Below are 24,413 nucleotides of genomic sequence, written 5' to 3' on the forward strand. Positions count from 1 at the left end.
AACTGCGTCACTGTCATTGTTCTACTTGTTTTTTCAACTGTTCCTGAACTTTTGCTATTGAAGTTATCTTTTTTTTTTCGATCTATTTTTGCTAGTTGTGATTTTAAGACTTTTGGGAAATAATATATTATTTCTATCTAGATTTGACCCTGTCGGGCTTTCATTCAAGCATTCACACGTTCTGACTGTTTATTTTCTTCTGCGTCATATTTTGCCGAGGCAAACAAAAAAGTCCAGAGGCTAAGATGAAGTACTCTCTGTTAATTTCATTTATTGTTTCAATTAGTGCGTTTTCCTCCCAACAAAGTGAGTATTTTTAAAGATATTTTATTAAGGTTATTTTATCATATATTTTACATCATTTCTTGTATGTGTTTTAGATGGGTCAAAGATCCAAGATGATATTGATATCAACGGCAAAAACCATACGGATATTCCTTCAGTCATAGATGTGGTTACAATAGTTCCTCCACGTGAGTATTTTTTATGAAAACTTGTACTTAATCATTTTTGCCTACCAGGAAATATCCTTGTTGGAGTCAAGTTTAAGAATCTACTCATGATTGGTTGAAATATACATTTTAGTCTTTCATAGAAATGAATAACTTCAGTCACCTCCTTTATACATGAATAAGGAGAATGGATTTTCCTCCTTTGATGATCTCTAATGAAATATTTTGTAGAAAAAAATCTGAATAACCTATGGACCAATATTGTGGGAATCCCCTATTTATTAATTACTTCACAAGTTAGTGTGATAAAAAAGATAATGATTCACAAGTAATTCCTTGGGATTTCTGGAAATAGAATATTAGTTATACAGGGTGTAACTAAATAAGTGTAAAACATTTGAGGAGGTGATTTCTCATCGAAAAAAAGATAGGATCTTTCATATAAAGAAATTTGATTGGAGCATCCCTTGTTAAGATACAGCACCTTGAAGGGGGTACATAAAATTTGTATAACAATTTTTTTCACAAGCACTAAAAAAGTTACAATATTGAAATTAACCTGACGTTTTGTACTACCAAAAAGACACTTAGCCAGAAATTTATTTGGTTTACCCCATGGTTGTAAGGGGTGGAAAACCTAACCCCTAAAATGTATTTCCAATGTAACTTTTTGTATTATTATTTGTTTACCATTTAAAAATGTATTTCCGATAGACTGTTTTATTCTAAACAAAAAATGTCTCTTGGATTTTTTGCCCAAAATAAACCAGTTCACAGCAAAAAATTATTTTACGAACAACTACAGAGATACATCGTCATAAATGCGAACTGGATTTATTGTTATTTTGTAGTTAGTACCTGCATTAAACGATTAAAGAGTAATAAACAAAACTAATTTATTAATAACAAAACACACAACATGTCATAGTCATAGTAAATGTTCAATATATCTACCTCGTCTACTTATACATCGTCATAAATGCGAAAATACGAAACTAATCTATCTAGTAGGTCGCTATTAGCGATAGTGACAATTAAATTGATATGACGCTGTCAGTTTGTGAATTTTCGAAATTGAATTATGACTAATTGTGTGTTGTTGTTCTGTTCTTAATTTGTTACTTTAATAATTCACTTGTTTTTAAAATGGCATACACAAATGAGGAAATGGCTGATATGCATTGCGTTTACGGTCTGTCACAGGGGAATGGGTTAGAAGCTTCTAGAAGATTTGATGAAATGTATCCTCAACGGCAGCATCTTTCACATAGGATATTTGCTTGACTTCATCAACGATTACGAGAATATGGTTCATTCAACAAAAGAACGCAGGATTGTGGTCGCCATCAAAAATTACGAACACCATAGCTTGAGAAAGCAGTACTTAATTTGATTGAAGAACAACCTACTACCAGTACTAAAAAGATTGCTTTCCAGCTAAATGTTGATCTTATTTCGAATTTTAAAGGAACAACTCTTATACCCTTGCCATCTGCAACAAGTACAGGCAGTGTTACCGCGAGACTTTCCGAACCGTCTTGAATTTTGCAATTGGATGCTGGAAATGATTAGAAGAAATTGTGACTTTATTAAGACGATAGAATTCACAGACGAATGTAGTTTTTCTCTGGACAAGATTATCAATTTTCATAATTACCACATATGGGCTAATGAAAACCCTCACGCTATTGTCGAAACTAACCATCAAGAACGGTTTTCTCTTAACGTGTGGCTCGGAGTTATTGGGGATGATTTAATGGGGCCTCATTTTCTACCTCCTCGATTAAATGGTGAGGCATACGTTCAATTTTTAAGAGAAGTGCATTTAGTACTGCTGGAGGAAGTTCCTTTGGGCGTCAGAAGGGATATGTTTTTTATGCATGATGGGGCTCCCGGCCATTTTAGTCAACTAGCACGTCACCATTTAACTGAAACATATGGAAATCAATTGATAGGTCGAGGAGGACCACAGAACTGGCCCGCTAGATTCCCGGATCTCAATCATCTCGATTTCTCTATTTGGGGCCATTTACAGCATTTGGTTTATCTTACTCCTGTTCGCGATGTAGAGGACTTAAGAAACCGCATCATCGATGCATGCAGGGCAATCAGAGAGACTCCAGGAATATTTGAGCGAATATGTGGCTCAATGCGCCGACGTCTAGACGCATGCGTAATGTCTGAAGGTAGACATTTACTATGATTTCTACATGTGTGTTTTGTTATTAATAAATTAGTTTTGTTTATTACCCTTTAATCGTTTAATGCAGGTACTAACTACAAAATAACAATAAATCCAGTTCGCATTTATGACAATGTATCTCTGCAGTTGTTCGTAAAATAAATTTTTGCTGCGAACTGGTTTATTTTGGGCAAAAAACTCAAGAGACATTTTTTGTTTATAATGAAACAGTCTATCGGAAATAAATTTTCAAATGGTAAACAAATAATAAGACAAAAAGTTACACTGGAAATAAATTTTAAGGGTTGCGTTTTCCACCCCTTACAACCATGGGGTAAACCTAATAAATTACTGGCTAAGTGTCTTTTTGGTAGTACAAAACGTCAGGTTAATTTCATTATTGTATCTTTTTCAGTGCTTGTGAAAAAAATTGTTATACCTACAAATTTTATGTGCCCCCTTTAAAGGACTGTATCTTAACAAGGGATGCTCCAATGAAGTTTCTTTATATGAAAGATACTATATTTTTTTCGATGAGGAATCACCTCCTTGAATGTTTTACACTTATTCAGTTACATCCTGTATGGTTAATCCCATGAGTTTTAAAAATTAATAGTTCACTGGTAAATTAACTACTTCATTTGATGACTAGTTTACTAATCCATTTTGTTGAAAGATTTATTACAAGATCCCTTGAGACTTCTGGAAATTGAATATCAGTTATACTGTTGTGCCCCTTTTTTTTTAGATAAGTAACTCAATGGATAAATTAATGACATTTGGATATCTAGATCTTGCTGATCATGAATGCAGTGATTCAGCTCTTTTATTTTTAATGAGAACAACCCTAAGTGACTTAGGGTTGTTCTTATTAAACTTTCCTTAGATGGGAAAATTTATCTGTTATATCAACAGAAAACTCAAACCATAATTATCAAAGGTAAACTAGAGTCGAATCATTTAATATTTTCTTTCACAGATTCTCTCAATACGGAGTTATATATGAGAAAGATAAGTAAAAACAGTCTTATTTATTGTGAAAATTCTATAATTATTATCATGGATAGTGTATTCATACTTTGGCAACTGACAACTGAGTAAGACATACATGACAAACCAATAAAAGATATATAGAAATGGTATTTAAACAATAGAAACAGAGCACATTCCATGGTGAACAGTGACTGCTACTATGTTACTCATTATTTTGATGAATGATATTTTACAAATTCTAATAATGACGGTAATTTTTGTCGAATCACTGATTATACTGATGATGCAAATGTGTCAAGTTACAGCAATCCAGACTATAATTATAAAGACAAGTAATCTGTTAGACAAAGAAAGTCACTGGTTTTCAAAGAACAATTTGTTTCTAAATGTTGAGAAAAGAAATGGAATTTCATTTACAACAGCACTGCAAAGAAACAGCGAGTACAATTAGTGAAATAATGAACTCAAAGTTCAGGTCACAACAAAATTTCTTGATAATTACCTAAATAAAAAAATCATTCCCAATTTAGTTTTTCGTCAATAGTTATACCCAAAAATGTATTTGTAGCGCCTGTCGATTTCACTTATCAGTCAAATTAATGAACTATTTTCTTTGGAAGTCCTCAGAAGTAGCTTCGATTTTGATGTTTTTTCCAATTTTTGTTTTTCTATATTATTTGAAATCAGAAAACTTAAGGAACAAAATTATTTATATTGTTTGAAAAATATGCATGATAAAATGTTGTATATATATTGTATTTTACGAGAGCTTCCCAAATTTCAGCTAACACAGTTGTCGGTTTTAAATATTGGTTAAACCACCAACTTGGGAAGCAAACTTGGGTGACACACCAATAGGTGGTTTCATTTAGTTCTTCTCTGAGTTCACTTAGCAATTTTTATCAAGTACTCGTTTTGGTTTTTCACAATTTGTCTTCAATCTAGGACTGCCTGCCTGGTACTGATGATTCCCAAACGAGCTGAAATAGCTGTCTATTGATATATCTTGTTTTGAAATCAAATTATAAATGATCAAAATAGTACTCATTCATTTCATGTTCATGGAATACCACGCTATGCCACACCAGTTAGTGTAGTGTCTGACTATTCATTTTTGTGTGGCTCATTTGAAAAATATCTTCATTATTAATATTGACCATTGAATATTGATTAGTTTAAAAACAATACATTAGATTTTACGTAACAACTATGGCTCTAGATGATGTAATTCTAACAGAAGGTTAATATTATGATGATGATGATAAAGAAATGATTTTTTAAACCCCTTGAAAATAATGCCTTGTGAGTTTATTCGACGAAAACCATGTTACTGAAATATATTATTATTATTACAACAAAAAGTCTCTTCTTCATTCATGCACTCACGGATGGGATACTACATTTGCTCTTTGCAACAAAAGAAAAAATTAAATTTTTTAATAATTATTTGGAAGTGGATCAGTTGATACTCATTGTTGAAAAACCAAACGAAGAAGTACTTTTTGATAGAAGTACTAATCATATTCTCACAAGCTATAAGGGTGGTTCTAGAAGTACCCGGCCTAACAAAGAAAACAAAAATTTTGGAAAATTTTTTATTCATTTTCCAATATAGTTTCCTTGCAGCTCTATACACTTTTCCCAGTGACGTTCAATAAGTTTGATACCGTTTCTATAATAAGAACCCTTTTGCTCCTCAAAATAGCCATTAACTGCTGACATTGATTCTTAGCCATTTTTTCAAGTTTGGATACAGAAAATAGTTTGAGGGGCTAAATCTGGCGAATAGGGTGCATGAGGTAGTAATTCAAACTTTAATTCGTTGAGTTTGGTCATTGCGATAATGGATTTGTGTGCTGGTGCATTGTCTCGATGAAACAAAACACTTTTTTATTAGCCAGCTGCAGTCGTTTTTGCTTGATTTCTTTACACAAACGTTGCAATAAGATCGCATAATACTTGCTGTTGACAGTTTTACCTTTTTTAAGATGGTCAATGAAAATTTTCCCACACGCATCCCAAAAACCAATGCCATGACCTTGCCTGCAGATGAAACGGTCTTCGCCTTCTTTAAAGCCGGTTCTCCTTTTTGAGTCCACTGTTTTGATTGTTCTTTTGTCTCGAGTGTAAAGTGATGGATTCATGTTTCATCTATGGTTATGAAACGACGCAAGAATTCTGCTTTGTTGCTGTGAAACTTCCTCGCTAGACATTCAATTGAAATATCTTCACGACACTGTTTTTGCTCGAGTGTGAGCAAACGCGGTACCCATCTTGCACACAGCTTTCTCATGTGCAAATTTTGAGGTAATATATGATGTACCACTCTTATTGAAATGCCTACTAAGTCTGCTAGCTGCTGTCGAGTTCCTAGCTGCTGTATTTATCATACAGGATTGAATTTCAATTTGGTATATCTCTGAAGACACTAGAAATCAGTTAGTTACATACGACAGATGATGAGGCAAAATAATAATAATAATAATATTTTTTATTGCAATACTCTCAACTTCCTATCCCTACTAATATTATAAATGCGAATGTAAGTTTGTTTGGGTTTCACGCGAAAACTACTCAACCGATCATCATGAAATTTTGTACACATGTTCTTGGATGTATTAGAAGTAACATAGGATAGTTACTTTTTATTCAAAATGAATATTTTTTATGTAAGATAAAAAAGTTAAAAATATTTATTTTTGTTACAGTGAAATGTATTTTGACATTTGTTGTTGCAATTCAATAAAGCATATTTTAAATTTTCGAAACTTCATCGTATGTAATAATTTTTAAAAATTGATAAACCCAGCCAAGCATTAAAATATAGTTCTCATATTGATTCATTTCTATTGTATTGACACTTATTTAATGGCATAAATGTGAGCGAAGCCGCGTGATAAAGCTAGTATTATATAAATGTCAATGATCAATAACATATAAGAAGAGTTTACATGCAAATTATATCTCCTGAAGAATGGGGTTGGAAAAAAAGATGAATCTTGAAATCAATTGAAATGATGCAAATTTCTAAAAACTGTTTTAGAAACATATAATATATCCATCAAATACATTATTTTTTAAAGCAAACCTAAGTGGTGAAGTATATTTATATTTGTTTATATATATTTATATTTATTTTTGTTACAGTGAAATATATTTTAACATTTGTTGTTGCAATTCAATAAAGCATATTTTAAATTTTCGAAACTTCATGGTATGTAATAATTTTTAAAAATTGATAAACCCAGCCAAGCATTAAAATATAGTTCTCATATTGATTCATTTCTATTGTACGGACACTTATTTAATGGCATAAATGTGAGCGAAGCCGCGTGATAAAGCTAGTATTATATAAATGTCAACGATCAATAACATATAAGAAGAGTTTACATGCAAATTATACCTCCTGAAGAATGTGGTTGGAAAAAAAGATGAATACTTGAAATCAATCGAAATCACAGATATCTATGATTTCTTTCAATCATTATTATATCCATCATATACATTCTTTTTTTAAGCAAACCTAAGTGGTGAAGAATAACAATGCCTTCCAGTTAGATCCTCCATTCGGTCTATTAGATCCTCTATTGGGTCGATGGAATGGAATAAGAAGCTATTTAGAACTTTAGATTCGACTAGACTTTTTTCTGTGGCGATGGTTGAAGTCAAAAATAAACTGTACACAGCCAACTACTGTAGATACCAACTACTGTAGATAATTTATAGGAAGAAATTACCAGGTGTAGGCTACTAACACCTGATATTCTTCGAAATGTAAGACAGAAAACGAGCGCGTTCATACATTGTATGTGTTGTAGGTGCTCATTTTGAACATATGAGAAAGTAAATTTATCTGTTTCGTTTCACTTTTGTAGTTGTAATATACCGTTAAAAATTATAAATGTTTGTCACATTGCTTATCTTTGTAATGTCAAAAATGTGGGTGTTATGGGGGTTTTGACTGACAAGGAATAATTTTTACGTAGAAATGTGTTCCCTGAAAAATGAAGTGGACGTGTTTCACGATTTTTTTACAGTATTGATATCAAATGACTTATTTAGGGTGGCCCATTTTAACCGGAATGCACCGTGAATGATGTGAATAATATTCACAAATTGAAAAAACTTGACAAACAGCTCTGTGATTGTAAAATTCTTTTTTTGTCAAAAACAAAGAAAAGAAAACGAGTTCTCAATTTTACTAATGAGTCCATAGACGGATCCCATGATTTAAACTATTGGTTAATTCGAAACGTTAGTGCGTTTCTAATTATTAAAGTAATCTTTCAGTAGTTTTTTGTTGAGTTGTCAAAACTAAAAAAAAAACTTGAGAGAAGAAATATTTCCATTTTGAATGATTTATGTAAGGAAGACCAAGAGACTCTAAAATAATCACAAAAACATTTGAATAAGCCAAGATTATAAAATAAAGTTGTAAGAACCAAGGGAAGCAGAATTGAAATAGTAGGAAATTGGTGTTCTGTAATTAACCTCGAAAATTCTGTCACAAATTTATGTGATATTATCTCAGATATTATATTTTTTTTTGTAGATTGATGGCTTATCTATCGATCCAATAACTAGAGATTATAATTACATAGCAGTAAATATGTTTGATCGCTCTGATATAAATCAATACAAAAACTATGAATGTAGATTTGATTGGGTAAAATCATTCAATGTACTACAACAAATTATGAGAATTATAACGGCGAATGCATAATGAATTTTGTTGTATTCAGTAAAACGTTTCAAATCCATGAACATGATCATCAATAATAAGGGTAAAAATGTTTCAACTTTTTATGAAATTGCGAAGGATCCATAAAGTAACAATGTAGGTACTTTTCACTGATAACCTTAAATATACAGTGTGACCCATTTTTAATGGAAACAACCCCCTAAACTTTGAAGTTGTTAATCGATTTTAATAATTTTTTTTGAAATGTCAAGTACTAAAAGGTCTACCTTGGGACAAAATTTGAAATGTTTATTAAAGTTTCAGGGCATACTACCATATTTTTTCTTAGTCGAAAATCGGGATTTTTTATTAGCGATTTTTTTATTGAAAAAATCACTACGCCACTGAATTCAGAGTGCCTCTAAATAGGTGTGACCAAAATTTCATGAAAAAATATTCATTATTAACGAAGTTATGAGAACTCAAAAATTCGAAAACTCACACAGCTAATAGTCACAATATATCATTTTTTTTATGATTTCAACAATAAAGTGCCGCCAGATGAAAAAAAAAAACAAATAGCGTAAATATTTTTAATGAAAATAACGGAATTACATTCACACAATTCAACTAACAATGAAGCAAAAAATTTTAATAAACGTAACTAATAACTAATTATTGAAATGTTTCGATTCAGTGCAACAATTAATTCTAACTCATATTCTAGTAGCCTCTACTAATCCACCACGTATTTCGATACATGTGTCGTAGCGCTTATGAATGTTTCTGATTACGTTCCTTAGTTCTTGAGGGCTAATATCTGCACATACCTGTCGAATTCTTGCACAAAGTTCATTTCTATCTCTTGAGCGGTTTTTGTAAACCTTTTGTGTGAGAAGTCCCCAGAGAAAAAAGTCCAAAACTGTGAGGTCTGGAGATCTGGGTGGCCACTCTATAAACGGACTACCACGGCCTATCCATCGGTTTGGAAAATGTTCGTTAAGCCATTGCCTCACAGCTGTGGCATAATAAACTGAACACTCATCTAACTGGACAATTAAATTTGATCGTTCATTGATTGGCAGCTCGTGAATAGCATCCCAAAACTCTGTGTTTAAAAATTCTAGAAACCTCTGCGCATTAATGTTTTCCTCAAAAAAGAAAGGACCAATAATTCGTTCGTTCAATATCCCATGCCAGACGTCGATTTTTTGGGAATACTGGCTTTTACAGTTTATTACCCAGTTAGGATTATCCGCTGACCAATAGCGACAATTCTGTGATGACACTACTCCATTTGTAGTGAAAGTGGCTTCGTCGGTATATAAAATATTTTTTAGGAAATTTCTATTGTTTAAATATTCCCCTTGGGCCCATAAACAATATTCCAGGCGTCTTGCTTCGTCGCCTTCTTGAAGTGTGTGTAAAAATTTTGGCTTGAAAGGTTTAATATTCTTCGCCTTAAGACATCTCCGAATAGTTTCTCGTGGAATATTCAAATCTAAAGTGGCATTCCTGGTGGTTACTGGCATTAGGATTATTTCCGAAATAATCTAAAATGATTTGATCATTCCTGTCATTACTGTTTCGTCTTTGTACTGGATTACTTTTTAACATCATTTTTGATACTGCACCAGTTTCATTGAATATTTTATTTATTTTATTTACCGTACCGCAGCTAATACGAGGACGATCTGGATGTATCTCATTAAATACTCTACAAACCTCTCTAGCACTTCTAACGTCATCTCCCGAAAGGCGTACAATTTCAATTTTCTCTCTTACGTTCAATCTTGCAGTGCAGATGCAATGCGTCATTTTTGACGCATTGCATCTGCTGATGTCACATGATTCTTGGACCCAATGATCACTTAGTTCACAGTGTGGGGAGAGGGGTTATTGTTTGATGATGTTAAACGAGGCTCGAAAGCGCAACCTTCAAGGCTTGAAATAATAATAATAAGTTTATTCAGCTCTAAAGCTATTGAATACAACTATCAAATAACATACCACCCTGAATCTATATGATAAAAATGTCAAGAATAAATATTTTAATGAATGTGTAACTTAAAAACCAATGTTATTGTTTACACTTTTTTTTAAATTTTACCAAATTTTCACTTTTTTATTTCTACTGGCTACTTACAGAACTTCAGAGAATAATTAAGTTTGCCCAAAACTTGTGTTATATCTTTTTAATTAGATATCACTTGAATACCTCGTATTATATGAGTGGCTGTTACTTGAGAATTGTATTTTATCTATGAGATATTCAGGAAGCATATACTTATACTTAGGTTAAGTTGAAAAGCAGCCTAGGCTGATACTTCACCTTTTCATTGACCCTTAATTATTGTTCTAAATTTTTGTATTTCATTTTCATATTATGTCTATGAATAAAGACAATTATTGTTATTATTATTAATTCATATATGAATATCTTTGTTAAATAACTCTCTGGGCACTATACTGTAATCTGTGAGAAATATGCATCTTATTTATTGAGAACAAAATTGTTGAACAATATTTAAAATAAGGCTCTATGATGGATATAAAAATATTGAATTTTGTTTCATTTGTCGTTTTTCCTATTCCTGATAAACGTATAATTTTTCAGGGATTTTTTTCGAAATATGTTACATGTTCATTGAAATTTAGTGACTTATTTAAAAATCCACCTATCTACAATTTAATTTTTCATTAGAGAGAGGTCTGAAATTCTGTATTGTCAAATAAAGTTTGAAATGAGCTTGATGCGATTAAATAAATGAATAACTGAATAATATGATTGAACTATTTGATTATTCATCTAGTACTTGAACTAAATGTATTTTTGCTTCATTTCAGAACCAACCTTGCCACCAAATATTACTACTCCATCCCCTCCGACTACAACACATTCTTCTATCCCCACATCGACAAGTACTCTACCTCCCACTACACCTAATGCAACTACACCGATCCCTACAAACTCTACCACCGTTGCTCCAAGTACCAGTCCTATTACTCCCCCCACGACGCCTGCATCAACTACAGCACCAACATCTTCACCCACTACCACTGTTAAACCACCTGCTTCTACCACGGTTAAGCCTGAACCGGAAAGAAGGTAAGACTGAAATATTTGAATGTCTTTATAGAGCACCATCCTCAGATGTGCATTTGTTTTTCAATAATTTAGAGCTTATGCTTGAAAAATTGCCAATTTCATCCTTTATTATTTTAACAGGAGATTTCAATATTAACTTTGCTGATTCTAATGCACCCCATACACAACATTTAATCAATTTATTGAATTCATTTAATCTCATGATGCACTTAAATTCACCAACACGCGTTTCACAATATTCCTGTACCACTATTGACTATGTTTGTACAAATTTCCCAGACACTGCAACATGCAATGTAATTCCCTCAGGTCTCTCTGATCATGAGGCTATATTGTGCTCACTAAAATTAAACTCTTGTCATAATAAAAAAAGAACTGAATTTGGTAGAATATATAGCAAGAGAAACTGTAATAGGTTCAATCTATTATGCTCTGATATAAAGTGGAACAACATTCTATCTCTAGATGATCAAAACCAATTTACGGAGTTCTATAATTATCTTTTAATCGCTTTTGATGAGTCATTCCCCGTGAAAAAGTTGAAACATAAAAAAAAATGGCTCACTGAGGGCATAAAAACTTCATCCATAAATTTACGATGTCTACATTATTTGAGAAAATTTACAAATGACAATGAATTTCACAATTATTTCTTGAAATATCGTTCAATTTACAGGCACACTATTAAACTTGCTAAAGAAATCCACTATAAAAATAAAATAATTCAAGCTGAAAACAAAAGTAAAGAAACTTGGCAAATAATTAATGACCTCAGGGGTCACCAGTGCAAGATAAATGAAATACCTATTTCCCCGGATATTTTAAACAATTACTTTTGTACAATTGCTAATCAGCTTAGTAATAGTCTAAATCCCATAGAAGATCCTTTTATTCATATAAAATATCATCAAATTAATGAAACTTTCATTTTGTATGACAGTGATCTCTAAGAACTGAAAATAACTATTTCAAATATTAAAAATAAGAAAACATCCGGTATTGATGAAATATCAATCCGTATTATAGAAAGTCTACCTGATGAAACATTATCAATTCTGATTCACCTGATTAATAAATCTTTCCATATTGGTCTATTTCCTCACCAACTTAAAACCTCTGTAATAATTCCATTATTTAAAGGAGGGGACCCCGAAGTTTCAGCCAACTACCGTCCAATTGCCATCATTCCCACTATTGCGAAAATAATAGAAAAATTAGTGAAAAATAGACTCCTTAACTTTTTAGAAAAGCACAAAGTTATAAGTACTGCACAATTTGGATTCCAAAATAAAAGAAATACAACTGATGCAATTTTTCACACACTTTTTGAAATTTACACTGGAATCAATGGTGGCGAAGGGGTTGCGGCAGTGTTTTGTGATCTGTCTAAAGCATTTGATTGCGTTGATCATAAAATTCTGCTGCAAAAACTTCACTACTATGGTTTCAGGGGTCTTTCCTACCAGTGGATTCAATCATACATATCAAAAAGAAAACAAATGGTCAAAACTACAGAATGCTCGGGTATGGAAAAAGTCAATTGTGGGGTTCCTCAGGGCTCCGTCCTCGGACCAATTCTATTCCTACTTTACATAAATGATTTAACATACATCAAAATCTCGGGCAAAGAACCAAGCCCAGATATCGAATAGAATTATTCTGGTTTCAATTTACCGACGTTCAATAGAGGTATAGCTTATAGATGCCCTTATATGGGAAGGTTGCTGCGGTCATTAAGATGGAAATTTCGAATATCCGATAATCTCAATATCAGTCAACTTAGTGAAATCTCTTCAGTATGCTACTATGGCATTCCGGTCTGGATAGTTACAGGTTACCTGAGATGATCCAGACTGCGTCTCCCGCCTCAGTAATGCCTCAGTTGTTGCGAATAATCCCAGTCACCCAATAGGCATATCTTTTGTTTTAATATATTTATATTGCGACTTTCTGAAGTACTTAGTAACAGTGCAGTCCAATCAGAACGATCCAGCAAAAGTACAGACCAATCAGGAGTGAGCATTTGTATGGACACTCCACCATTAGCCCCACTACCACCCCTATCATCTCGCCCACTCCTATCATCTCGCCCACCCCTATCATCACCACCCATCCCTATCATCACCCCCCACCGCTCTCTGAAATTATAAATATGAGTGAACATGTAGTTCGCCAGTCAGTTGTTTCTGAGGCTTCAAGATATAATCTTCGTCCTTGCAGTCAATGCACATTCTTCTGATGATTTCTGCCGCAGTAGCAGACACAATGTTTGGTACTCAGGCTCCATTCGACCACAGCCTACCAACCAGATACTATTCTTTTCAGTAACTTCCTGAATTCTTTTAATCAGCAGGGGGTTGTTTGTATCAATTCAGACCATCATAGAGAACTGAAATATGGGATGTTTTTTTTTGTAACCGTTGGTATAAAAAATTTTATGTTCTGCTATTTATTCATTTATTATAATACATCTATGCATTTATTTATTTATTTATTATAATACATCCAACAGGTTAAGGCCCATTTGAAGGAATATACATTAATAGATCAGTTAACTATTTCTAGATAAATGGAAGTATAAGTGAACATTTTGATATTCAGTTAGGAACTAATCTATACAAACTATTGTTTGTATAGATTAGTTTGTAATATAATGTAATATTTATTGATTTCTTTAGGACATCCTAATAAACATACATTATTTTAAAAATATATAAATAATTGACATAAATAACAAAGATGATGATATGATAGAGAGAAAAAAAATAATAAAAAACCATTTTTCAATGATTCCAAAATGGTTTCAACATGAGGATATACATAATAAATATATTACCAAACAGAAAAAGAAAATCAAGGATGATATTTTATATAGTTCATGAGTTTTTTTTGAATTGGAAAACATTTATTGAATCTTTCAACGAAAGTGGGAGTTTGTTATACTCATTCAAACCTTTATAAAATAAAGACTTCATCGTACTAATCAAATTAGTTCAAGGAAAGTGGAATTTTTGGGAGCTACTTCCTCTTGTTAAGTGGTTATGGATTTGAGATTAAAATATACAGAATTCTTCAAAATAAGTTGGAAGCAAGTTATGTGTTAGTTTGAAAATGAATATCATTGCTAACTAGTACAGTCTCTGGGAAGCAGACAGCCACTGCAATGTACTTAACATGTTTGATATACTAGAATACCTATTCACTTGTAAAATAATTCTCATTCCACGATTCCGTAACTTTTGTAAAGCTGATACCTTATTTTCGTCAAATGAGTGTAAAAGACTAGCACAATAATCAAAATGGGGTTGGATTATACAATTATATAATGTAATTTATGAGTACATCGAAAGCTGAGATGAAATTCTTGAGAAAAAATATATTATTTTTAGTAATTTTTCTATATATGAGCATGAAGAGATAAACGATTATCCACCATGAAACCTAAGTATTTGAATTCACTTACGAACTCTATTACATCACCTGCAATTTGTAATCTTATGATGAGATTGTTGATGAATGATAGCTTATAACCAGTTGATCATATATTTTGTTTTGGAGGTTTTGAGTTTTAGTTTATTGCGATTCGTGTACTTGAAAACATTTCTTAGTTCAATAAATTGATGGATGTAGCCGTTACTACGTGGTAGGAGATCATAGTGAAAAGAGAAATGAAAATTTCTATGTTTTTTACAACTTTTATTTGTAACTAACGTTACTGCGGTTTCGTCCTATATGGACATTCTCAAACTTATACAATAAACTCAGTTAATTTATACAATACAAACTTACAATGCAAACTTATACAATAAACTCAGTTTATTGTATAAGTTTGAGAATGTCCATATAGGACGAAACTGCAGTAACGTTAGTTACAAATAAAAGTTACATGAAAGTTACAAATAAACTCAGTTTATTGTATAAGTTTGAGAATGTCCATATAGGACAAAACTGCAGTAACGTTAGTTACAAATAAAAGTGGTAAAAAACAATATATTTTGTCACAATGTATTTTAACCTCGTTGTCATACCATTTGACTTCAAAAAGTATGATCTTTCTGGTGCAATTGAGTCAACAACTGACTCACACTGACTTTTGAATTGTAATTGTGTTTCTCAGAGTTGAAAGTACTTTTTCATATTGTATTAGATTCAAAATGAGTCTAATATAAAAAAAATCGCGAGCAGGAAACCATTCTAACAAGTTTAAATATTCCCTATTGGGATGAAGTCTATTCGGAGAAATAAATAGAAATGCATTACAAAAAGAAAAATTCTAGACGGCTACAACATTTACTCTGTACTGAGATTTATGAAAAAAAAATGGAAATTTTTCATGTTATCGATTTGAAAGAAACAATACTTAGAAATATCTGCCACTTCATTTAGAATTTCAAATGCCTTTCTTTACTTACTCCCACTCGTTGTTATCCGGTATATTATAAAATGGATGATATGCTAAAAATGTATTTAATTCATGATTGAAAGTTTAAAATTTCTAATGAGTCAGTATGTCACCAGACACTAGTATATAAAGTTTGTTGGTGAGAGGCATGAAAGTTAGGAGTGTTTTGCGGGTTCGGCGAATTTCTGCTATCGAAAAAAAATGGATCAAAGAATTTACATCAGAATTTGTGTAAAAAATGGAATTAAGTGCTCAAATACACTTGAAATGTTGAAAATGGCATCTGGCATACGGTGATTGTACTTTGAGTCAGAAAAATGTTTACAAGTGGGACAAGATTTTCAAGAAGGTCGAGAAGATTTGAATGATTTTGCACGCCCTGGACGCTCCAGCACGTCAACAACGGTTGAAAATGTTGGGAGAGTGGAGAAAATTATTATGAAGAATCATCGAATTACTATTAAAGAAGTTGCTGGAGATGTCGCATATTGATTGGCTTATGCCATGCAATTTTCTTGAGAATGTTGGGCAAAGGGTCATAACTGGTGACGAATCATGGGTATATGTTTATGACATTGAAACTAAAGTTCAATAGTCCCAATGGAAGAGTCCAGGAGAGCCAAGACCGAAAAGTTCAATCAAATGTCAAGGTTTTGCTCACTGTTTGCTTCGATTACCGTGGCATAATGCATCAGGAGTTTTTGTCATGGTCAATAAGAAGTATTATCTTGAAGATATGCGGCTGCTTGCGAGACGTAATATGAGGAAAACGTCCGGTATTGTGGAAAAACAATTGATGGCTTTTGCATCACGATAATGCACCTGCTCATTGGTCATTGCTTGTTCGTAATTTTTTGGTAAAGAACAACACCGTAATCATGCTTCAGCCACCGTATTCACCAGATTTTGTCCCCTGCGACTTTTTCCTGTTCTTGAAGAGACCAATGAATGGACTGTGTTTTATGACAATTGAGGAGATAAAAACCTAATCCATGAGAGAGCTCAGAAAGTGCATTTCAGAACTGTTTCTAGGATTGGAACAACGCTGGCACAAGTGTATTATATTTGAGTGGGCCTAATTTGAATGGGACAAAATAAAAATTGATGAATAGATAAATATTTTTTGAGAAAAAGTCACCTTATTTTTTGAACAGACCTCATATTATTTCTTGTATTTATTTCAATAACAATCTTTTAGAAATATTCAGTGATGAGCTATCTTTGTTCTGTTGTATATAATGTAATTATTTCCATTTTCAGATTTGATGGCCCCAGTTTCATAGGAGGAATAGTTCTCGCCTTAGGATTGGTAGCTATTGGATTTGTGGCCTTCAAATTCTACAAGGCACGCACTGAGTTGAATTATCATACTCTCTAACGCCATGATGCTTTTCTCATAAATATCTAAATTAATGCAGTGTGTATAATCAGTGCTGAAAATAAGTGTGACGCCTAACGCTTTTTCATTCACATCTGAAGTTTCAAACATACATTACACATCACAATTTCTTTGAAAAGTATATGGGTATAGGTTTTTTAAGATAAAATTGTTCAATGTGATCTTCGATATTTCATATTGTTTTTTTTTTATTTAAAATGTGTGGAACAGTTATTGTGCGTTGTTTTTAATGTAATGTGGTTGGTTTTTCTTGATGTTTTTCACTGCAAAATGATATTAGGGTTATTTGTGGTTTTGATAATTTGTTGATGCTCAAGTGTTTTGTAGAAGCTTATTTTTTGCGCTGATAAAACATTACATTGTTTTCTATCTTTTGTTATATGTAAACACTTTTGTTCAGGCCCTATTTGTTTTTTGTGATATAATGTTTGTACATTCTTCGAGAAGTTGTTATATTTGGTCTGTTGGACGAAAGTGGTAACTATGCAAGTCTAATTCTTGAAAGTATAAAAATCTGAATTTGCTGTTGTACATGGTTCAACCATTTCGTTCTTTATAACAAGTTCTCGATGCATTGCTAACTGAGAAGTAAACTATCATAGTTGATAGTGCTACCAAAGATTGTACTTTTGTTTCTTTTAAAATCACGATTCTTTCAAATAGTTTTTTGATAGTGATACTTTAAAAATATAGTCCTTTGGATATTGTATATATAATGATATCACATTCGAATATAAGGAATCTCACATGATGGCATGATATTGATATTGATATCGATTAATCAAGTACATGAATTACTCCAATATTTCAAATGATTTTTATTATTTTATTATAAATGTTGGTTGAAACAGATATCTTGGGATTTGTTAAACCGATAAAGGATTGATTACTCATCTTTTTTTAGCCATTTCTGGTTTTGAGAGAAATATTTCCGAGGTTTATTGCTAGTTAGAGAATATTTTAATAGACAGTTTAGTTGGTATAGTTGAAAATTATCATATATATGTTCAATCTATTTGGTAGTGTGATTTATTTGGCAGACTAATGAAAGGGTAGGTTTAGAAAGATATTTTTTTTCCTTGGATACATTGAAATGCATCTCAAAAAATATGATAAAAAAACTAAATTTAATATCGCTACAATAAATATAATTAAATTTTTTTAAGATAAAAAAGCGTTTTGTATTCGTAATAATTGTTCGTCTAATGGATGTTGAAATTGAAGTCATTATTTGTTGGAGAGAGGTGCTCAGTGAACGTGAACTGAAAAGAAAATTCAAAAAATTTGCTAAGGATCCATCAAAATTGAATTAATCAATTTTATATATTCATCTTCAGAAATCTATATTTTTACGATTCTTCAATATTTCTAAAATATAATCCTTCATTCATCATTTCAGAAAATGAAATCTGAAAAAAATTATTGAATGAATTGTTAATGAATAATTACCACTTATCAGATAATGGCTCATTTTATTTTATGAATTAAGATCAAACAAGATATTTATTATTTTGTTCTTTTCCATGTGCTGTCAAACTGGACTTGAGGTACATGATTTCATGAATCAAGTACATGAAAAAATGCCTCTTCTATTTCGCAAAATATTAAAAATATTTGTAATTTTTTTGAATATTCTTGGAATTCCTGAAAAGTTATTATTTGATGACTTCTAAATTTTGGGGGTCCTTTAATTTTTTGTTGCTGCTGTTAAAGATAACATATTGCAAAAACACCTTCAGTTCACCGTTTTTTTTCCGGAAGTATGGCTATGTCAAATGTTTGCACAGTAATGCTCAAATATGGCAGAAATGAACCATTTATAATATTAGTGAAAATTGCTTTTCAGATTCGCCTTCAAGGTACCAGATATTCTCGATTAGTAACCCTATCGGATCAAACTACAACTTAATGTTTTAACACATCTATCTAGATATATAAATTATATTTTAAAAAGCGTACAACTATGGGAATAAATTTTATTTTTTAGTTTTTTGTATTAATTTTTATTTTCCTTCACACTGACGAATTAATTTTTAAAATGGCTAACAGAAAAGAAAATGTGGGAAACTCAACAGGAACGTGTAAATACAAATATAGAATATCAAAACTCTTCAATGAATTGCATTATTTATTATACTTGGCTGAAAGAAGTAGTATGTTCCATGATATTTTGATTTTTCTCAAAAATTTTCTCCACCGGCTTTATGGAAAATAAAATGTGAGTGTTCATATAAGTTTATGATTCCAAAAAATATACATTTTGTGATTAGGCAGTTTTCTCACTATTTTACCGACTCTCCCATCTCTTATTGTTTATAGATCCCCACGCAGAGGCTTGAATTTGAATAGATCCCTATAAATTTGCTAGATCTGGATGTTTTTATCAGTTCTTTAATCATCAATTCAATTTGAACGAAATTAATCATTTCAAAGAACTGAGTTGTGTCAGATCAAACATGTAGAAAGAATGAAGAGGGATTTTGAGGTACAGTATAGTTTGCTAGCAAATTTGTGAATATGTCTATTGAGGGCGAATCTGTTTTAATTGGGTTCAGAATCAGTTTCAAAACCCCGGGAAAACATCCATATTAGGTATTTCATTTGATTGATATCTTTGAGAACCATGTTGTGTGAGAGTGAATCTAATATATAAAAATGGATGTTTGTTGGTTGGTAAGTGACAAACTTCTACATCGCTCAACCAATCAACTTGACATGTATAAGTAATTTTTCATAGAGAAGGTTTTTTAGGCTATCAATTTTTCTGTAACTTGCCACTAGATGGCGCTGTAGAACACTTTTTTGAAAGCACTGTTCTATAACGCTGCGCACGCCTAAGTTCGTTGATTCTGATTCTGTCAAAACATTGGAACAGCAGCGATACAGCAACATAGTACTAGTATATCTATAAAATGTTCAGTGTTTCCAAAACATCATTTTTTGTAATTTACTAAAAGTAATGTATAAAACTATCTTGAAGATATTACTAGAGAGCCATTCTCTACAGAGTTCTGAAAAGAATGCAAATCAAAAATAAAATTAGAGAATCAAACATTCTTGCTTTTTGATATAACATGAAGATGTTACTGAAAATGTTGGTCAATTCGCGGAAATTGATTTAATAAGTTAGTATACTTAGGAAATAGTCTTGTGAAGAATTATTATGATTTGTTTTTGTTATTATATATGTTATAATTCACTAATGGACGTATATATGATGATATTTCGATTTATTTGGTTGGTATCTCATTCGTTGATAATAGAAATAATGCACTGTTTTATTCTGTCCGTTGAAAGTGCTCTTAGTAGACGGTAGAGGTAATAATGACAAGAAATTCATTTATAATGTGTGCTGCATAATCTAGTTGGTAACATTTTGTAAAATTAATCACACACTCTTAGAAATAGAATGTAATCATAACTGATATTTTTTCTAACTTCAGGAAATTAGTTGTCCAGAATATTTTATGCTGGTGATAATATTACAACACATGCAAAACAATATTTTTCATGTTATAAGTATACATTAGATGGTTCAAATAAATATACCATATAACAGTTTTTATTTAATTCATTTCCTAGATATTATTTCTGTAAACTTATTTATTTTAAGCAAAAGTGGTTAAGTCAGCAATCAAATGTTATTATTAACAAACCATTCCAAGATGCTAGAGTTGCGAAACCTACGCAATTTTAGCAAATTCAATCGTCAATAAATCGCCATACACAATACAATATGTAATTAATGATTGACGTATACTTGATAGCTCGAAAGCGGAGCTTTTTAAGACATACGTAGGAATCTATTCTTGACCTCTCGTCTAGAGAAAATAACTCCAAATTTCAACATCCTGAATATCAAATCACTGCTTTCAATTAATCACTTTATGCTTAGAATATGGCACCAGTAGTTTTTTCGGTATGAATGGTCGAGATAGGTTGTCACTAGCTGTTTTATGTTAGACTTTCACATCAAAAACGTATATTCTTTATTATTACTGGAAGTGATTTGATAATAAGATAATGAATAAATCGTCTGATATCTGTAAGGGTTCCGCTTTCCAGCTAACGACACGTCATAGGTCTCATCAGTGATGCTAGGCTGAACCACAAATGCCTTGCTGGACTCGACTGCCTGAGTAAGTGAGGTTGGTGACATCTCCTCTTGCGACGCCATCTATGGGATCGACAGAGAACTCGATCGTCGATAAAAAAAATAAATGAGGCTCCCTAAAGCTGTCAGTTGCAAAGCTAGGCTTTGACATCGCCCGCTAACGAGATTCGTTCTCCGTCTTTCACTGCAAGGCAACTAGATAAAAACCATAGTACAAATACAATACACGTATGAAATAACATCAGACAGCGCTATTTCCACCCGCCTCATAGGTAGATAGATAAATAGATCTTTATTGAAATAGAATATCCTATTTTGCAATTAAGCTAGAAAGTATAAAGTAAAAAAGGATGTGATACATATAGAAATTACTTGAAATATATAAGTTCAATGAAATATTTCTAAAAACATTTCTACAAAAACATTGTTATATATTAAATATAACATATAGATTGATAAATTATATAATTATCTACCTATAAAATAGTGGAATCTATGATTGAAAGTAATAAATGATTAATGAAAATGAACTATAATTATACTCATACAGTTGGAGTTTCTATGACTATTACAGTAGGTACGATAGAAAGGTATTTGTTACATAATGGAATGATTAAAAATATACGACAAACAGATGAATACATTTTAAAGTTTATCAATAAGGTAGACATGATATCTCAAGAAAGAAAATTTTAGCTACAGGTAACAAACACATAATACCTACATATCATATTTGTACATTGAAAACAAATTTCTTCAGTTCTTTTTTGAACATGTTTAGAAATGGGATAGGTGTCATCAGTGGTGTTAAGGTAAACCACGATTGTGTTGCTCTCTTTTAAGGACAGCCTGGCACCACTGATAACGACTTGTGACGGATCGAAACAGCGCTGTCTGGTGTTAATCATATGTACGTTATGCTTGCGCTCTGGGTTTCACTGCCTTGCAGTGACCCATACAGGTAAACCATACAGGTAACAAGCTATATAGTATGCTCTTTGATATAGGTCCGTCATCGTTATTCATAATATTATTGTGTTTACTTATTTCTACACTCTCATAGGCATCTAGTTGCCTGTTGTTGTTAACTTGTCTAACTAATCTTAATGAACTGAAGTCTATGGAATGGTTTTGTTGCAAAATATTGTGGGCGACTGCTGATTTTTCAGGTCTTCCATATTTTAAGTGTGCTATGTGTTCCTTATATCTTACTTTAATAGATCTTTTTGTCTGTCCATAATATTTTGCATCGCCGTCCTTACATTCAATTTCGTAAATTCCAGACTTTTCCGAATTCTCGACTTTGTCTTTTGGACTTCCCAAAAGGCTCTGTAGTGTATGACTTGTTTTAAAAACCACCTTCATACCTAGTTCCTTGAAAATCTTTCCAAAGTTCCTCGTATATTGCTGGTATGGAACTGACATGTATTTATCTTGGTTTTTGTCCTTTCTGAAAGTAGAAATTTCATTCATTCTTAACCTAAACTTTTTTTTCCTTATTATGTCATCTACAATACCGCTCGAGAGACCGTTAGTGGCTGCTATTTCCTGTATTGTACGTCTTTCTTTTGTGAACCTATATGTGTTAGAGGAAAAGTCAAAAGACGATGCACTAAAAAATTTAACCCAGCACGTTTGTGCTGTCCACAGTGATGTGAACTGTTAGGAATATACCTGTACGTGCTTGTTTCTTTTCTAAATATATCGTATTCTAACCCTCCATATTGGCTCCTCATTACCTAAACGTCAAGAAATGGTAGTTGTCCCTTATTTTCTAACTCATACGTGAATTTTATTGACGGACATCTATTATTTAAAATGGAAACAAAGTCGTCAATATTCGATTTTTTGGTATCGAATATCGCGAAAATATCATCCAGATTCCTTAGCCAAATCCTAGGAAAATACTTCGACTTTTCTTTGGTTTCCATTCCGAATCTGTTCATGAACAGGTCTGCCAGGGGGACAAGGGGTTCATAAAAGCAACCTTCTACCTGGAACCGATTTTGTTTCCTACACAAATTAGTAAGAGAAACGAATTCATCGATTTCGTTATTATTGAAATTATTTTTCTCTAGTAATTTCCTGAGGTATTGCAAGGTCTGTGGAATTGGGACGCTAGGACTAACATCAAAAGAAACCAAAATCTCACCTTCTTCCAGAACCACGTTTTTTGTATGTTGTATGAACTCTAAAGAGTTTTTTATACTAAAACTTGATTCCGCAATAGACAAGGTTTCAAATTCCTTAGTGAGCCACTTTGCTATTTGGTAGGTAGGAGCTTCAATAGCTGACACGATGGGGCGCATTGATTTTCCCGGTTTGTGGATTTTTGGGAGCCAATATAGTTTCGATACCGTTGGGTTGGAAACTTGTAATTTCCTTTTCAGTTGAAAGTATGTTGTCGCATTTCTTAAGGACGTCTTTTACTTCGGCAATCATTTTTGGTAACGGGTTCCTGGACAATTTCGCATACGGTCCGTTAGTAATGAGAGTATTGATCTTTTCGTAGTAGTCCGATTTATCCAGAATCACTACTTTGTTACCTTTGTCGGATTTCAAATAAAAACGTCCTTTTCTCTCAATCGTTTGATAAGTTTCTTTTGGTTTTTATTGTTGTTTATTGAATGCTTCCGTTTATCTGTTATCTTGTTCTTGGAGATTTGATTCTTGACCTTTTCTCGAACTAGTCCCTTCGAGGAATCGGGCATATTTTGAATCGAACTTTCAACACTAGCAACGATATCCTCAAGAACTTTCACGGAAGGCGGGATGCCAAATTTCAAACTGTTGTTCAAAAGTTTTAATTTTCCTCTTTGAAGATGATCACTTGGTGATCGAAACACATGTTGAGGTGTTAAAATAACGATTTGGTGTTGGGAAAAAAATCCAGTAATATTTATATTTATTTCTTCTTCAGGGCTCTGTAACAATGAATTTTCATAAATATACCTTCCACAAAACTTATACGATTATTATTGTTTCAATTTCACAAGAAATAATGAATTCTTAATTAAATTATTCACCGAAAGTGAGTGTAAAAAGTGAAAATTATTCAGGTATTTTACGTATCAAATTGAA

The 24,413-nt window shown here is 32.2% G+C and overlaps 1 protein-coding gene across 1 annotated transcript; it reads left to right on the top strand.

Annotated features, from left to right (window-relative positions):
* On the top strand, window positions 1-19,204 carry LOC111503389 (uncharacterized). Its single transcript, XM_074174266.1, has 5 exons — window positions 1-306; window positions 381-473; window positions 11,156-11,417; window positions 17,080-17,164; window positions 19,065-19,204. The coding sequence occupies exons 1-5, from the start codon at window positions 246-248 to the stop codon at window positions 19,125-19,127; spliced, it is 564 nt and encodes a 187-aa protein (XP_074030367.1). The 5' UTR covers window positions 1-245; the 3' UTR covers window positions 19,128-19,204.
* The last annotated feature ends 5,209 nt before the right edge of the window (window positions 19,205-24,413 follow it).

This window comes from Leptinotarsa decemlineata, unplaced genomic scaffold (genome assembly GCF_025532065.1).
Source record: "Leptinotarsa decemlineata unplaced genomic scaffold, Ldec_3_MD MMD2_tig00000576_RagTag_RagTag, whole genome shotgun sequence".
Classification (NCBI taxonomy): domain Eukaryota; kingdom Metazoa; phylum Arthropoda; class Insecta; order Coleoptera; family Chrysomelidae; genus Leptinotarsa; species Leptinotarsa decemlineata.